Genomic DNA, 19093 nt, shown 5'->3' with positions numbered 1-19093 from the left:
GATAACGGATTAATCCGTTTTGATCCGTTACGACACATTAAGAAAGTTAAAGTTACAATTATACTCTTATATCTAAAAATAAAATTATTAGAATTTTAATTTCGATATTTTTATTATTTGCATTGTAGTTTTGGATTTATAATTAGTTTTATAATTTTTATAGATATTGTAATTTTAATATTTATATAAAATTATACTAAATTTAATCAGATTAAAAAAGTTAATTTCAGGCCTATTCAACCCATTTATATAAATAGTTTAAAATGAGTTGTATTGTGTCGTATTAACCTATTTCGTAATATTTTCTTAATTTATTTATTTACTTATAAAAAAAACATATTTCGTAATATTTATTAATGGGTCAAAACGAGTTGACATGACACGACCCGTTATGTTAAGGGGTCGTATTAGGGTTTGAAATTTTGATACGATAAGCTTAACGGGTCGGTTTAAGGTTGACCTATATGACCCGTTAACACGATTTGACACTCCTAAATCCAAGGCAATACTCTCCAATGCCACCATTAATTACTGGACAATCATTTGTGGGATTTTTGAAGTTTTCATTTATGAGGTTTTCATTTGCGCGCGCGCGTGTATATATATATATATATGTATAGTATAAATGCTCTAATAGAAGATATAAGTAACATGATCTATATTATAAAAGAATTAATCAATAATATAATTAAAATCACATTAAAATATTATAAAAATCAAATATCTTTTAAAAATTGTAGTAAAAGTATTAAAAATTGATTAAATAGTTTTAAAAGTTATTTAATGAAAAAATAGGTTATTTAGATGTTAAATATTAAAGTATTTTTAATCTCAAATAAGGTAAAAAGTATATTTAAGAAAAAACATAACGTGCTTTTTCGAATAATACAAAACATAATTCAAATTTAAAAAAGACTGTTAATGGACGAAAATATCTAAACAACTTTAAAATAATTATAACTTTCAAACTTTTAAAAATATGAATATAAATTTTAAAAATTTAAATAATCGTAATTTCTACCTCAGAAAGTACTTTTTTAATTTATTTCTAAACAAATGTAACATATTTGAAAGTGTTTAAAACATATAATTACTAAACAGTAAATAACTTTTTAATAATAGAACTTATTATTTAAGTTATAATCTATAAGCTCTAAGTACATGTTTAGAGTTGTGGTGGAAAATATTGCTTTTAATTTAAGGCTTATAGCTTATAACTTAATACGTTAAACTCTACTATTAAAAAGTTATTTATTGTTTGAGATCCGTATGTCTAAAACACTTTCAAATATATTAAATTTGTTTGAAAATAAAAAAAATCACTTTTTGAGATGAAAATGACATAAAAGGGCATACACTTGATAAAAATAAAATATTATAATAAAATAATAACAAAAATAAAATAATAGATTTTTTAATAATTATAATGAAAAAAAAAAAATCTCTTTAACGATGCATAAGTAATAGGAGAAGAATGAAAAATATTGACGATCAAAGTTTTGAAAAATATCAATAGACAAAATTGTATAGATTATAAAAAAAATAATGAAAAATATCAATAGACAAAATTGTCATTATGTTAAAATAATGAAGATTATTTTATAATATACATAATATCGTAAAATATAAACTATTTTTTTTTTTTAAATACTTTTGACAAAAACATCACTTCGTTGAAATGGTTAAAGATACTTCTCTAAACCATTGGTTGATCGCTGGATTAAATTAGTGAGGATGTCCTTTTCTCTAGACTTTTCATCTTCAATTGAAAATTATTACAGAGCAAACCAACTTTCAATGTTACTGATGATAAGTCTTGACCATGGTCAGTGGACCAACTTTTGAATTAGTTGAGTCATTGTTTCCTCATTTTTCTATGTTTTTACGCTTGATGTTAATCTCTCTGTTTTTAATAGGTAGCAATTATTTTATATAAAATTCAAAAAATAACCTACTTTCGATCAATAATTAGTATACGCAACTCTTACTTATACCATTAAGATCATATCATTATTTGCACAAACCGATACCAGTCTTTTTATTATATTTTAATTTTTCCTAACAGATAATCTTGAAAAAGGAAATATAGGTTTTTTCAAAAGAATCTCAAGACAATAAATTACAGAGCACCTTCAACTTCCACCACCTCTAATAGTGACTCCATAATTCGCACAGCTGTACAAATTACAAAAACAATCATTTAAGACGATACGCTCTTTGTAAGATATGAGTGGAGACCAAATATTTGGTCCTAAGACCCACTTAGTTTTCTTCACTTTAATGTTGTGGTTGTTATAATGAGATGTTTGTTAGGAAACCTCATCCATGTATCTCATTTTCCATATTATGAATGATATATTTGATTGCATAGAAAAAATTAAAAAAGAGAATTTTGCACAACCTACAAAATAAAAAATAAAAAATAAAAAATAAAAACCCTTGAAGAAACCAAAAAATCCCAGCAATTTAATAACCAAGTACACCGAGTTTATAAGAAACAGGAATTTCCCCCACTATTTTAAAGCCAACCTGGCAGCCTGAAAGTAAAAGATACCTGAAAAATAACATTATAGAAGGTTCTGATGACTTGTCAGCCTGATCACCGAATGCTACAATCTCCGTTGCTGTAGCTTTCCCAGTTAACCAACCCCCACTCATGAAGCCAAGGGGGAAGGAGGGACGCATCGACAATCATGGAATTGTATTAATAATTGTATCCAATGGCAAAATGATAAACTAAGGGTCATATTCATGGCCAGCCACCTCCCCCGCCCCACTCAAATGATTGAGAGAAAGAGTTAGAAATGGTGCTTTCCCATGTCCCAACTCTGCTAACCCAACTATATATAAATCAAGTTTCTGTGAACAAGAAAGAATGCTTAAACAAAGATCTCCTTGATCTGCCACCCCCAGCTTTGAAATCTAATTCCTATGTACTTTTCTGTGATCTTAGGGCTCCAATTATTTTCTCCAAGTACATTGAATAATGAGCATCCAGTTGTACTGTGGTCACCTTAGGTTAGTTAGTCATTTTCAACCCTAATGGTGGGAGCAGCACTACTCATGGTTCCAATTATTTATGTTTGTTGAGTTGTATCGTAAACGATACTCTCATCCTACTTTTATCTAACTGTACTGATTTGACAATATCCATTAAACATTAGACAAATGTTATTTTTAAAATGACAAAATTAACGGATCAACGATAAACAATAACATCATCGCTAAAGTATATACCATTTTTCATGTTTGTTCACACAAGAGACTTGCACATCACATAGTACTGATGGGAACAACAACCACAACATTGAAAAGAGTGGTCTTGCATGTACATATATATTTTATTTGGTGCAAGTGATGGCTAAGTATTAAATGCATATTGCATTGGGCAAGTTGCTTGGGTGCTGATATACACAAAGTTTTCCAACTTTTAGCACTTTTCTCCTGTTGTGTTGCCCATTGGTATGGCCTGTGTTAGTAATCTAAGTTGAAATTACATCTTTAATGTGTGTTTTGTTCTCTACAAGTTATTCCAAATATCAAAAAATCTAGTTATTCCAAATAATAATAATAATAATAATAATAATAATAATAATGCTATATATATTTTTAGAGTGTGTACAAATCTCGTGCATTCTATTAAAAAAAATTATGATCTATTATTAAAAAAATAATTTTTTATATAAATCTTATTTTTTTATTTTTTTTAAAAAAAAGTACACAAAATTTATATAACGTAAGGTCGCAAATATTATTTCTCCTACTATAACAATAATAAAAAGAGAATCCTATCCATGCATTGAATGTTAGGATCGTATTGTTAATTAATTAACAATATAATGGACTGCCAATTACTAATCAGTCATGATCTATCGTAAAAGTAAATCCAATGTTGACACGTACCCACTTCTACATTATATGTTTACCGAACTTCAACTAATTAATCAAATTCTTTTCACTTTTGTCTTCCTCAATCACAGAATCCACCAAGCCACCTCTGTCCTCAGGAACATTAATTCTGATTTTTATCCAATAAAGTAATACAATATCATGCTGCATCCCTATCAAGATCCACCTGTGTCCAGACTGTCCAGAAGTGTCCAGATGCTTGGCTATGTAACCAAGAGTTTAAGCTTCCTACAACTACCTTCTCCACCAAATGAAGATAATGCCTCCAAAAGCTATATTTTTATTTTCCCAACATTTATCTAATCTCTAATTATCTACTAAATAAACCCAATTCGATACTCATCTAATTGTTTGTTGAGTGTTATCTAAGCCTACATTTGGATGTTAAAATGATTTCAATGATGGGAGTTAATTTATAAATAATAATATTTTACAAATTGCGTTGAAGTGTTGAGAGTCGATACTTAACATATTTTATTACTATTTATTATTTTATTATTAATTTTTACCTATTTTTTTTATTACTATTCATAATATACCTCAACACTTCTCAATATTTAAACTCATCTTAGATATGTGATTGTATAAACTAGTTTGAGACAACTTTAATTTTTTTTATAAAAATTTAAAAAAATAATAAATCCTATTAATGATTGAAGTGAGATGAGTTTAACAACCAAACTACTGACAAATAAGGACTACAATGTAAGCCATGAAATTTTATCATTAAAATTTTTTAAAATTATAAAAATATTTTTTTAAAATGATATTTTTTCTCATTTAATAAAGAGTTTGTATATACAATCTCCACTTAAAGACTGTAAATAAAATTTTTTTATGTTAATAATTATGCCGAGGGCACATAGCTTGTTTAGTTCTATTCACCATTTTATTTTTTTAAATAATTAATCGTCTTTTAATTAATAAAGTATTATTATTATTATTTTGATAGAATTATTAAATATCACATCATCAAAAAGATGATAACAGATAACGATTAAAATAGTGATTAGCAAAACCATTATGCTTGGACGTTGGACCTTGTCAAATTAATTGTCCTTGATTAGCAACAAAGACAGGTCTGGGATGCCTGAAAGAATTAAGCCTAATCAAATTAGGATTCCTAAACATAAATTAATAAAATACAATACAGTAACATAAAATATAATAAAATAACAGATATTAACCTGATGAAATCTGGATTGTCTTAAAATATAATAAAATAACAGATATTAACCTGATGAAATCTGGATTGTCCAGGAAAAAGTGTTGAAGAATTTCATGAAAAATTAGGGACCTTCCTGGTTCCTTCCTTCCCAGTCACTTTCATAAATTATTGTTTGGGATTCGTCAAACGTGTTTAATGCAAATAAGTAAGTTTACTAATATTAAAACCAATGACCTCAGGCCAAGAAGCAACGGTTCTCTGCCTATTTAAACCCACCTCTCTTCCTCTTCTTCCTCCTCCCACATCCTCCTTCCTTGTTCACATTCTCTTGGCATTGCTCTCTATCTTTGCAAATTCTCGATTTTCCTTTTCCTTTTATTGCTCATTTTGAGTTTGGTAAGAAGTTTCTTCCGGCTCCATGCTTTTTGTATTTTCTTGCATTTCAGTTTTCATTGTCACAAAGCTTAGAAGCTTATTCATTTTCGTTGTGGGTATTCGGGTCCAATTCCTACTCATAAAGCTTCGAAGCTTACTCAAAAGTTTTCAGCAACGAGTGGCTGTCCAGGGAATATTATCTTTTTCTGACTCCGGTTTCCTGTGTCCTTTTGGTTTAAGAGTTTCTTGTTCTTGTATTACTGTTGGGATTCCAAAGCTTTCAACTTTTTCTAATTTTTACCCTTTCAATATTTTGAGGCTTGAAAAAGTGATACTTTGATTCGTTTGTAGATACTTTGTTCATTGTCCTTTCCTAATTTCAATCCTTAAAATTTTTCTTCGACTTCACGCCAATGAACGCTTGGAGTCTCGTAGATAAAAGTGAAGAAGTTTTTTGATCTAATATACAATCTCCTCTATTTAAGCTGGAAAAGTTTGTCTTGTGAGTTGTATTTGATTCTTAAAGGTAAAACACGCGGTGGAAAGGTGCTAAATCATATGAACTTTGTTTAGAGAATTTTGAGATGCCCCTTTATATGCCTTTGCGGCTCTGTCTATGTTTGGCGGACTTAATATTTCTTGCCATCAAGTTGTTTAATAATGGAACTTTTGAGATTTTGGATGTTTTATTTGGTTTTCTGACCACATAAAGTCGCTGGTCCACCTGTTCTTCATTCAATTATGTGATAGTGGCTGTGGATTACCCCTTCAAAAACTTAACAAAGCCTTATCCTAAATAGACCTTTCTTCTTTAGGTGGTAATATGAGTCAATAGGGGCCTTTAATTATTTGGCAGCCATGAAAGTTTGTCTTTTGAAACTAGAAATGAATTTGCATATAAAACTTTGGTATTGGTGGGTTCAAGTTATCTCAGAGCCTAGTGTTCACTTGTTTTCGTTCTTTGATCAACAGTTCTTTCTGATAAAAAAATGGAATTCGAGGACCGCTACGGGCAGGTTCAGAGGCCTAAATATGAATGCCTGCTGTTTGGTGAGCCATTTTATATGACACATTTTTCATGCTAATCTGAATTTCACTCAAGAATGATTTTAACTGTGTTTGAACTTGCAGATCTGGATGATACTCTGTATCCTCTTAGTTCTGGTCTTGCCACAGCATGCCTCAAGAATATAAAAGGTCAGTCAGAAAAGGCAGTTTATTTGTAAGACTTCTCTCTTATACGGTCAATTCTGCAATCTAATATCTATATGGATGATACCCTTGTTGCAGATTATATGGTCGAAAAGCTTGGCATAGATAAGAGTAAAATCCCCGACTTGTGCAACCTGCTGTACAAGAATTACGGAACAACGATGGCTGGTCTTAGGGTACGTTTTTGATTGATTGTTTTGTTTATTGCTGGAATAACATGTCGACACTGACAATTACGTTTTATGGGATTCTCCTGTGCAGGCAATTGGCTACGACTTTGACTATGATGAATACCACAGGTAAGGAAATTAGTCTCCTTGGGTTTTTTCTTGTCCCCCTTCATTTTCCCTGTTTGTCTTTTGTGGTATTGATCCCGAAGGATTGTCATCTTTCTCTATGCTGGTGTGCATTCTTCTAAAAGTGATTGGCCTTTCACTTTCTTGTGTTACAGTTTCGTTCATGGGAGATTGCCATATGAGAACTTAAAACCCGACCCAGTTTTGAGAAAACGTTTGCTGAGCCTGCCATACCGTAAAGTTGTAAGTTACTAAATTACCAAATGGATAGCCTAGTAAAGGCAATAAGTATCATGTGACTGTATTCTTAGGATCTTTCTTTCTGCTTTTGCAAATAGATTTTCACAAACGCAGACAAGGTCCATGCAGCCAAAGCACTTAGCAGGCTTGGAATAGAAGACTGTTTCGAGGGAATTATCTGCTTTGAGACCCTGAATCCAACTCACAAAAGCACTGTTTCAGATGATGAAGATGACATTGAGTTTGTGGGATTATGCAATACACCTGATATTCCTGCCATAAACTCAAGTGCTAGTACTGAAATATTTGATATCATTGGGCACTTCGCTCGGCCTGATCATCTTGGTTTGGCATTACCAAAGTCACCCATTGTCTGCAAACCATCAGTTGACTGCATAGAAAAGGCTCTCAAAATAGCGAAAATAAATCCTCAGAGAACTGTAAGATGATTATCTTTTTAGAACTTGAACTTGCTATCATCTTTTGGTTTTCCTTCTGTCAATTTTTTTACTTGACGTTTCTTTTATAATTTTATGTTCTTGTTCTTTCAGTTGTTCTTTGAGGACAGTGTCCGCAACATACAAGCTGGAAAACGTGTGGGTCTCCACACTGTTTTAGTAAGCCATTGGAAAATCTTGTACCCTTGAAAATGGGTCATTGGTTACAACAACTCACCCCATATTCTATTGTGCCTATTCTGCAATGCAGGTTGGCAGTTCCCAGAGAGTTAAAGGTGCAGATTACGCCTTAGAAAGCATCCACAACATCAGGGAAGCAATACCAGAGCTCTTGGAGGATGACATGAAATCAGAAGTTGCTTACTCCGGCAAGGTTGCAGTTGAGACTTCTGTGACAGCTTAAATTTATATGTTACCACCAATGCCATCCAAAAAAGAAAAACAAGGAAAAAGAATATCATGTATTTGGGATCTTAGAATTCCCCAATGCCAATATCTCATTGTGCAGATGATGTAGATGTCTCTTTCTGATTAATTATATTGTCACAAAGTTGTCATTTTCTCTTTCTTGGCTCCAACATGCAACCATAAACCAAACATTGGAGTGTCATGCTAATTGTGAGTCATACTTGACATATAGGTAAAACTAACTAGGTATATTTTGATCATTATTTGAAAGCGATGTATATCAGTGCACTCAAAGGGGGAAAGATGTGAGAAAAAAAAGGTATATTATTGACCTGAAGCGGATTTGACGGACCGCGTAGGTAGGAGGAATGAATATGTATTGACTTGTTTACTCATATTTATATTTCCTTATATCATAGCATGTGAATAAAAAATATTTTGGACGTAATACAATAGAGTAGAATTGATGCATCATCACAATCAACATGGAATATAAAATTGAAAGTTTGGAGTGTCGTGCTAATCGCATGTTATATTTAATATTCACGTGGAAAAGGTGCGCACGGAGAGAGAGAGAGAGAGAGAGAGAGAGAGAGAGAGAGAGAGAGAGAGAGAGAGAGAGAGAGAGAGAGAGAGAGAGAGAGAGAGAGAGAGAGAGAGATGAACCAAGTCTCATGTTTTGGTGAAATATAAACCAAATCTATACCGGATTTGATGCACTTTAAGTAGGAGGAATTGAGTTGTTTAATCATTTTATTGACCTATATTACATGTGTATGAGTTTACACCTAGATTACATATAAGCAATTAGTAAAGTACATTATGCAAAAGTGACTACACATAAAATTTTTAGTAAGCATCGAATCGAGAAAAAAAAATTGCTTACCTCTAACCAGTACTACCCCAGTACTACCTGGGCCCGAACTTCATATTTAGTTCATTTAAAAAAGAATTTAGGATTTCAATTTTCAATTTTTTGAAAAAAATAAAAAATTAAACTAAATCATTCACTGCTAATTTACTTCTATACTAATATTTAACTTATTTTTATACTAGATTTATACTATAGTATCTAGTTACATGTTATCGTACTATAGATTACATATTATTTTTAGTATTTAATTATATGTTATTATACTAGAGTATTATATATTATTATATTATACTAGACTTATTTCTAATTTCTAATCACGTATTATTATATTTTAGTAAGTTGGTATTATATGTTATTAACTAATTATACTAGACTTATTAGTTATCTATCTACTAGTGTCTAATTTATTTCTATATAAGACCTATATTATAGTGTCTAATTGCATCTTATTATATATTAGTATTACATGTTATTATACTGATGTCTAACTTATTTCTAACTTAATTATATATTAGACTTTCTAGTGTCGAATTACATGTTAGTATACTTTAATAAATTAGTATATATGTTATTAACTTATTATACTAGACTTATTTAAATACTAGTGTCTAATTAACTTACTTCTACACTTGATTATGTAAGGTAGTAATACTATAATGTTTACATATATTAAGCTATCATTAGTCTATTTATATTATAAGCATAAAGTCAGAGTCAGAGTTTAAGTCGAAGCGAAGCTAGAGCGGAGCCAGATTCTGAGCCAGATTTTTTTAACTTTCCTTAGTTCTAATGGTGATCATTATTTTGATAAACATGGTGGGTGTCCTATTTCGTTTTCCTTTGGATCGGCCAACATTAATATTGCCTTCACAATTACCTCCAAACTTCCATTTTCCTCAGAAATTGTAAAATATATTGTTAATGAAAAGTTCTACTTATCATTCCTACACTACACATCACATATAATTTTTTTTTCTTACTAAATGTGTGGTGTATAAATGATGAATAGAATAATTCTTTTAGTTTAGCAAGAATGAAACCAAACTAAAAAAAAATCAATGTGGTATAGAAATGATGTGTAGAATGACTCATTGCTAATTAATTGGTTTAAAATACGATTTGACTAGCTAGGGTCTTAGAAAGTGAGTGCTTTTGTTTTTTCTTTTTATAAGAATGGTAGAAAGGATAATCGGAGATGGCTTTCCTACCTCAGCGTACCAGCACCCTATTTGGTGAAAACCAAGTAAGAAATTCAATGAAATTTTAAGTTGCTAATTCACATTCCAACCCAGAATAGTTGCCCAAATCTCATCCTTAATTGGACTTGTTTTCACTATTATGTTGTAAAGATAAATTTCTTGTCACCTTTACAGTCGTTCCCATTTGTGGCAAAATGGAAAATTTGAATTGAAGTTAACATCGAAATGAATTTCCATTAATGAGTATTCAGGAGGCCGTGGCGCCCATTGTTGGTTTGTTTCAACCAGAACCTTATCTCATGCGAACTTGTGCTCATGAAAGAGTTTTCTAGTGTGCTTCACGTACAAGTGCCCATATATATCTTTTCTTCTTGGGATTTTGCTCAATTTGATTTCTTTTAAACCAAACAGAATCGATCATCTATGTATATAATATCACAAAGAGCCTAAAATCCACCCTAATTTGGTTTCTTTAAAATGTATATTATACTAACCAATGTGATAGAGTCGAATATTATGATTATGTAAGATTTTAGGTGAAGGGGGCCTAGAGTCGAGTCCCTACTGTTTGCATCATTGAGGCAAGAAAAAGGTCCATCCTTCATGTGATGTTGCAATTATATATATACAGAAGATTTTACAAAAGCCCTTAAACCTGTCCTTTTTTTTAATCAACGTATAATGCATGAATCAATACCATAGGAAAGAAGTTGGACAATAATCAACTTATTGGGTTATTTGTGTTACAATAATGATTTATATGTACATGCATACAAGGCTCGTACAAGATTTTTCAAAAAAGCGTATATCCAAAAAGACTCACCTCTTTTTTGGAAGAACTTGTTCAGGACTCGCAGTTTTAGACCACTTGGCAATGATTAGTCTAAAATTTAGTTAGAATGTTGTGTTTTGGCCATAATATAAACTTCTAGTTAAATTAGTCTACATTAGACTGGATATTCCAAAGTCTAAAAAATAATATAATATTATTTATTTTAATAATATTTGATAGTTTTTTTTTCTTTTAATATTTTACAAAGACCCTACATGTAGGAAGTTGGTTTTCATTTGAAACTTCCTTTGAACTTTTTGGAGGGTCAATTTACTAGCATACAAGCTGTAGGAAATTCACGGAACCTCACCCTCTAGCTTGCTACTGATACAACACAACATTGAATTCCACCAAATTGAATCCAAAGCAGCTATATAGCATGGAAAGTTATCCAGAAATAAACAAACAAAATACATTAAATTTTATATATTTCATTGTTCACTTGTGGAAACTTATACTTCTGGAGAATGACCCCAAAACAGTTCAGTAATTATCAAAACAGTCCACAAATTACGAATACAGTCCATTAATGTACTCCAAAACAGTCTACAAATACCAAAATAGTCCACTATTACCAAAACAGTCCACAAATTAGAAATACAGTCCATGTATCCACTAATATACCCCAAAACAGTCTAAAAATTACCAAAATAGTCCACAATCCTACCAAAAAAGTCTAAAAATTACCAAAAACAGTCCATTAATCAGTAGATTAATTTAGTTGCTACCCAGCCACATGTTTATCCAGCCTACATGTGGCTGGGCAGCCAATAATAATTCAAAAAAAAAATCCTCACTACCAACATTAGACGTTAGACACCTCCATAAGGTGTTGAAAGAGATGTAGATATACCCCCGGTATCCTTCCTCCATTCCTCAAAATTTTTTCGTTGAATATAGCCAAAATATTCTTGCTGCATGGCATTCATGCCACTTAAATCTAACAACATCATTTTTGCCTCGAATTTCTTCTTTTTTTAGTTCAAACACTGCTGATCTTTCTAGGTCTGCCTTCAAGGTCGCATTTCTACGCTCTTCTATGGTAGTCGCTCTATCGTCGGTCATTTTAGCTAAGGCAATCTTGATCTCACCATCGTTTCCTTTTATGGACTTACGTTTCCTCTCCCTTTCTTTTTCAGCTTTTTTGCCTGGAAGTCTCTCAGTAAGAATCTCTATGTCCTCCTCATCTTGGTCAACATCAACAACACCGAACACTTTTTCAAGTGACCTTCTCTTCTTACCAAGGGTGGAGATGTGTTGCTGCCATTTTGGTTGGTGTCTCAGAAGACACGAACAATGCTCCATTGTGAAATTACTCCCTAACATCTCTTTGTACAGCACCTTTGCTTTCTCAATCTACCAAGATGAAAGAAATATTTGTTAGTTTGTAAGTCCATTACAAATTAAATGAAAATAGGTTTTATGGTACATATATTATCTTGTTCCGTTGCACCACTCGGGTGCAATAACTCTACTTGTGGTATATATGCACAAAATTTATTTGTCAATTTTTTAATCGTGGACCACCGATTCATCAAAGAGCCCTCAGAATGGTTGGCAATGTTCAGTTTTTATATTAATGATAAAATGTTGTAATTTTTTCCCGCATTTGAGTGGACTCTTGATCAGTACCCCTTATCGCATCGATGCTAATGTTGAGCCAAGCTGAGACAATGAAGTTATCCTCTTCAACATTGAAAGACACATGCTCACCTTTGAAGAACCTCAAAGAAGTACCATCATCATGATGGAGTGCCAAGGCGAGGATATACACAACTTAATATAAGATCACAGACATGAGAAGAGAAACCAAAATTAGCCAAAACATTCAATAAAAAATTTCAATCAACTCTATCATATGTCTTAGAAATGTCAAGTTTAACCAAAACATTGCCCCCATTAGAGTTCCTAGGAATAGAATGACCCATCTCCTGGGTTAAAGTAATATTCTAGAAAATACTGGACTCGAGATAAACGCCCCCTGTTCTTGAGAATTCATCGTAGGAAGAAAGCACATCATACGACCCACTATAATCTTAGGACAAATTTTATAAACCACCGAGCAAAGATTAATAGGCATGAACTTATCAAAACTAGAAGGCTTCTCCATCTTAGGAATAAGGACAATAGAAGAAACAATATAAAATCTGGGAAGCGAATGATTATGAAAGAAATCAGCAATAACTTCAAGAATAACATATTTAACAAAATCCCAACAGACTCTAACTAAAACCAAAACCATCCGAACCAGGGCTGCTATTAATGGGAATACTAAAAAGAGCATCCATAACTTCCTTGTTAAGTGCCCGATTCTCTTTAGCATTGATAATTGGAAAGATCAACCAACTTAAATCTGCCAAGACACGAGAACTACTAGCAGCCAAAAATGATTGAAAATAATCAACAGCAGCTTGGTGAATGTCAAAAGGAGTTTTTAAAATAGTACCAACAATCAAACACATTTCCGTAACTCTCTTATAATTCTTAACATTCAGTTAAGCATTAAAGAATTTAGAGTTTTGATCTCCATCTTTAAGCCAGCTCTTCTTGGTCATATGAGAAAGGCTCTATACTCATCCAGGTTAATAACTCCAACTTGGATGGCAAGAGATCCTTATCATCCTCAATATTAAAAGAGACTTGAAGACTATTTTCCAAACTCTCTATATGATGCTCTAGATCTTGAATAATAACATTCGTCTTACGAAAGACACTTTTATTCCACTCTTTTAACACCACCTTAACCCTTTTCAATTTAGACGAAAAATTAATAAGCCCAAAACCGATCCCCTTTTGCTTCCACACCCCCTCCATGAGATGATAAAAATCCGTATAATTAGTCCACATAAACTAAAATGAAAAGGGCTAGGGCCATACCTAAAAGGATCCTCACCCATTTGAATAACCAAAGGAGAATGGTCTGAGATTGTACGAGCTAACACCTGGTAAAAAACATTAGAAAAACAATTAAGAAAATTAGAATTAATAAAACATCTATCTAACCTTGCCCAACAGTGAGCCAAACCACCTTGGCCCTTGCACCAAGTCATATTCGGTCCTTTGGAGCTCATGTCCATCAAGCCATAGCTTTGAATGCACAAGTTAAAATACTCTTCCATAGTTGCAAAAGGATGGGGTGACCACCTCTCCATTTTGAATCATCTTTAATAATGTTGAAATCACCGCAAAGAACTCATGGAAGATTGCCAGACGTGTAGCCCCCAAATTTGCCCAAAAATCTTTCCTCTCTAGATTATTACACTCTACATACACAATGATAAGAAGATAAACATGCTCATTATCTTCAACTGTCACTATTACGTGTTGGTTAGAACTTGCCGCCCATTGAGCTAAAACAGCCAAATTCTATAACAACTAAAATTTTCCACCTTGCACCTCATTCGTGACAAAGAACTCACAACTGAATTGACCCAAATAATTAGAAATTTTATCTTTCAACAAAAAAGGCTCAACCAAAGCTAAAATTTTAGGCCTATAGTTTTTTATAATATTTCTTAACCTCAACTTAGAAGTACCAACTCCCCAAAGGTTCCAAAAAATAAATGGACTAATCACAGATTAAGTTTGGAAGGACGAATTACCGCCCTAGTCTAGCTCCTTTTTTGAATTTTACTAGCTTGATTGCTAGGACCCTCTGAATCAGTAGAATAATCCTTGCACATATCTTCTTTTAATTTATCTCTGTCAATTTCATGATCAGATTGAGAAACATATGATTTTTCTATGACCCCTTTAACTTCAACCACCATAGGCCGGGCCAACCTGGGCATGCATTTTGGGCCCATCTACATTACTATCTCTTCCAGTAGCCAAAAGCCCAGAACCAATATTGCATGGCCTTTAAAAAAATGCCCGTTTTCGTTAGATTGTTGCACATTAGGAGCCACTTGCTCAATTTGTGTTTCATCCTCCGACGTAACCATCATGCCTAAAAACATTCTCAACACCCACAATAGTAGGCCCAACATGCGAGATGCCCAGTTGATTCTCATGCATATCTAAAACATTTTCAACACTCACATTAGCAAGACCATTAGGCAAGATGCTCCCTTCTTCACCAGACACCTCGTGCCCCACAAAAACCACTTGCAGCTACTCATGATGATCTCCAGCAACAGGTAACTGAGTTCCCTCATGAGTAACCGACTCCCCTCCCACTCCATTTTCTTTATTTTTTTTTCGGTCTCAATAAGGTCCTTCACCCCAGAATTTAAAGTGTCCGAATTGGTGCCCTCATTATCATGCAATGTAATAACATGCAACTGAGTTCCTTCATCTTCAACCCCTGCATTTACACTTTTCTTGACCCAAACTTTCTCCCCTTCAATTTCTTCTTATGCTTACCACTATTACGACAAGTTTTGACATTATGCCTTAGGCAATTGCAAGAAGAACAATAAGCAAGCAGTGTTTCAAACACTACCTCCTGCCTTCGACTGCCTTGCATACCTGGACTACCGATCCAAAAATAGGAGATGGGATTATTTAAAGCATCAACTTCAAGACATATCCATGCTCCATCCATTCGGGTTGCACATGTTGTCGAGTTATCATGGCAAATAAACTTGCCAATCGATGCCTACAAAACCTTAAGAACTGACGAAAGGAAAAAATTAGACGGAAGTCCAGGGAAGGAAACTCAAATCAAGAAACAAGAGGGCTCATATTCCTCATCAAAATCAGGTGTCCAAGCAAACGATTAATAAGGGCATCCATTTGTATCACAGGATTCTCTAGAAAGAGCTTTATTGAAATCGGCTTCGTTTAACATATTGATGAACATGTTACACAGCCTCTGCATGGCTGAAACAATCGGCGTGCTAGAAAATCCCCACCAAGAATGAATGAAACCTCTTATGACATCTAAAGAAGCCCCCTACATGAGAAATTTGATCACCATTGAATAACGAAATAGTAGTGCAGTGCGATCAATCTCCTCTACAGTAAAAGTGAAGCAAAGCTCCCCTTCAATTATTTTCAGGGGAAGGAAGGCGACCTCCGCCTTAGGCAATCGTTGAGTGGCAGCAGAAACCAGATCAACGAAAGTTTGAAGTTGCCTACCGGAGGCTCAACGGTCGCCATGTAAACCACGTGAACCCTAGACAAAGGGGAAAACACTTCAAAACCCTAGTAGATCGTTTAGAAGCTATTTTAGGAAACTTTTCATCCTCCTCATTTTCTTCTTAGAAGGATAAAATTATTCATAAAATTTCTTTTTGCTAACAAGGCAATGTGACACATGGAATTAAAGGAATTATGGGAGGTTGGAGCACCAACCTATGATATTTGCTCTAGAGAGATCTTTACAATGCGCGTAGCTTTAATGTGGACGATAAATAATTTTAAGTAAGGTTTGAAAAAAGGGTCTTTCTTTTATACCTCTTCTTTTATTATATTTATATTATGGGGTTGACTAGTGTTAAGGAACACTCATGGAAGAAATGTAGTATTTTCTTTAGTTTACCTTACTAGAAGGATAATTTATTGCGTCATAATCTTGATGTGATGCACATTGAAAAAAACGTGGTGGATAATATTGTTGGCACACTATTAAATATTGATACAAAATCAAAAGATGGCATAAAGGCATGCCTTGACTTACAAGAGATGGGTTTGAGACCACAACTTCATCCGGTTATAACAGATGCAAACAAGACATATTTGCCTCCTGCTATTTTCACAATGAGTAACAAAGAAAAAGAAGACTTGTTGAAGGTTATACGAAATGTAAAAATACTGGATGGTTATTCTTCAAATGTTTCACATTGTGTCAAGCTTCAACAATGTACCATAGTGGGCATGAAGAGTCATGATTGCCATATACTGATGCAACAGCTCCTGCCAATTGCATTACGTGGGTCATTACCTAAGAAGGTAATAGAACTATTAATCGAGCTATCTGGATTCTTCAGGGGAATTTGTTCTAAAACGTTGCAACTTGAAGATTTGGACCAATTGGAATCTAGAATACCTTACATATTGTGCCAATTAGAAATGATATTTCCGCCATCATTTTTCACGGTTATGGTTCACTTGACTATACATTTAGTTGCAGAATGTAAGTTTGGAGGACCCGTTCATTATTGATGAATGTATCCCGTTGAAAGGTATGCTATAGTTATTGAATTAAAAACACATAACTCTATTAAAGTAAGAACATATTTTCTATTATATAATAAAATTCATCTAATGATTTATATGGTAGGTACCTACACCGACTTAAGTTTCATGTGTGTAACAAAGCTGCGCTAGAAGGTTCCATTGCTGAAGGATATTTGCTGGAGGAATTATTAACATTTTGTTCTCGTTATTTAGAATCCGCTCAAACGGTTTTCAATAGACCATCTAGAAACCCAGATGATTCTAAAGGGAAATTTGTTGATGTTTGCCTCGATTTTATGTCATGGACCCAAGCACATCACTATATTCTCTTCAATTCTGACGATTTCACTCCATTTCGCATGTGAGTTGCAATGCTTGATACCTATGAATTAAATTATATTAATTTATATTTGTGAAATTGTAACAGACATTTGTGATGTCGTGAACATATAATAGGATAATAGGATGCACTTGGAAATAATGAGGAATACAGTTGATGGAAATCATTTATCGAATGATGAACTACAGAAGAGGCACGAAAACCAATTTTGTAATTGGTTCCAAGACTATTATGGATTACACCCCATTCAAAATTGTATCACAATATTAATTTATTATGCCTCTATAGCTAGTTTTTGTCATTTTAATCAATGCTAATAATCCAACCTTTCAGGTAATGAAAATGGATGACAATGGAAAAAGCAAATTGGGCCATAAAGTCATAATGCATTCTAAAGGATCCATGCGAGTTGCCAAAAAATTTAAACGAATTGTCATCAATGGCACAAAATATCGCACTAGGAATCACAAAAATGGGAAGAAAACTCAAAATTGTGGTGTTAGTGTGTGTACTGATCAAGATGGCCCTGCTTGATATGGCCAATTAACACGCATAATTGAGGTTATGTATTATGATAGGTCCTGATGTGTTATTCAAATGTGATTGGGCAGACGTTGCTCGGGATAGAGGTTTCAAGGAGGACGAGTTTGGCTTTACTATTGTAAATTTTTCTCATCTAGTACACACTGGTAGTTGGATAACTGATGATCCATTTGTTTTATCTTCCCAAGTGTCTCAAGTATTTTATGTGACGGATGAAAGATGCTTAAATTGGGTTATCCTCGTTAAGACAAAACTAAGAGACGTGTATGACACTGGTGAAGAGGAAGTGACTGATGACGATGAGGATGAATATTTAGTCAATGAATATTGTATTAACACTTCCAACGATGAAGCTATTGAACTTGGTATTGATGATGTTGTGTGGATGCGAAATGACATAAATGGAATGACAATCGAAACTCGCTAATAGTGTTGAGGTTTCGTTTATATTTCTATAGGCTTGTTTATATCAATTTTCTTTTATATAGGCCTGTTTAGTGGTACTGTTTTTGCTATATCGTTTTGTTGGTACTTGGGTTTTTTTAATTTTGTTATATATTTTTGTAAAATCCAAGTACTTTGATTGTTATTACGGTATTCTTCTGTCACAAGTGAGGGTTTATTAATAAATTCGAGCGGGGGTCACTAATGGACATGTGACTACCCTCTCTTTAATTTTTTTTAAAAAAATATGATATCTCTTATCACATAAATCTATCTCATATCATGCTCAAAATATTATAAAATCTATTGATTTGCGTATAACCATTTTTTTTTTCTTGTATAGGTACAATGGGTCCAAAAAAGAAGGCAAAGACTATCATACCACACTTGAGAAGACAATCTCCAAGACTACAAGCTGTCCATAGCGAGACACAATCTGATAGGGCGGTCTATTCATTACCCTCTGTCGATGGGCCACCCCTTTTCGTTAATAGGATGGTGGAGTCATCACCTTCTATAAATTGTCCTTCACAGCCATCATTATCTTCATAGCAAGAGACCCAACCTTCTCCATCTAGCCAAATGGGAGGACAACTATCCACACATACAGAGATGAGAAGAGAGACTTAACCATGCACATCTGTACCAGTAGCACCTAGTTCAGAAGCAGAA

The 19093-nt window shown here is 33.2% G+C and overlaps 1 protein-coding gene across 2 annotated transcripts; it reads left to right on the top strand.

Moving 5' to 3' along the window:
• The first annotated feature begins 5316 nt into the window (after positions 1-5316).
• LOC122278017 lies at positions 5317-8222 on the top strand. 2 transcript variants are annotated; one of them, XM_043088063.1, is made up of 9 exons: positions 5317-5473; positions 6425-6502; positions 6584-6649; positions 6743-6840; positions 6926-6963; positions 7116-7203; positions 7299-7640; positions 7752-7817; positions 7909-8222. In XM_043088063.1, exons 2-9 carry the CDS (start codon positions 6442-6444, stop codon positions 8059-8061), a joined length of 912 nt encoding a protein of 303 aa, XP_042943997.1. In that variant the 5' UTR covers positions 5317-5473; positions 6425-6441; the 3' UTR covers positions 8062-8222. The 2 variants fall into 2 exon arrangements, with proteins under 2 accessions (XP_042943997.1, XP_042943998.1); XM_043088064.1 differs by lacking the exon at positions 5317-5473 and adding an exon at positions 5677-5978.
• Positions 8223-19093: the final 10871 nt, after the last annotated feature.

This window comes from Carya illinoinensis, chromosome 10 (genome assembly GCF_018687715.1).
Source record: "Carya illinoinensis cultivar Pawnee chromosome 10, C.illinoinensisPawnee_v1, whole genome shotgun sequence".
Taxonomy (NCBI): Eukaryota; Viridiplantae; Streptophyta; class Magnoliopsida; order Fagales; family Juglandaceae; genus Carya; species Carya illinoinensis.
This window is presented reverse-complemented; position numbering and strand designations above follow the sequence as displayed.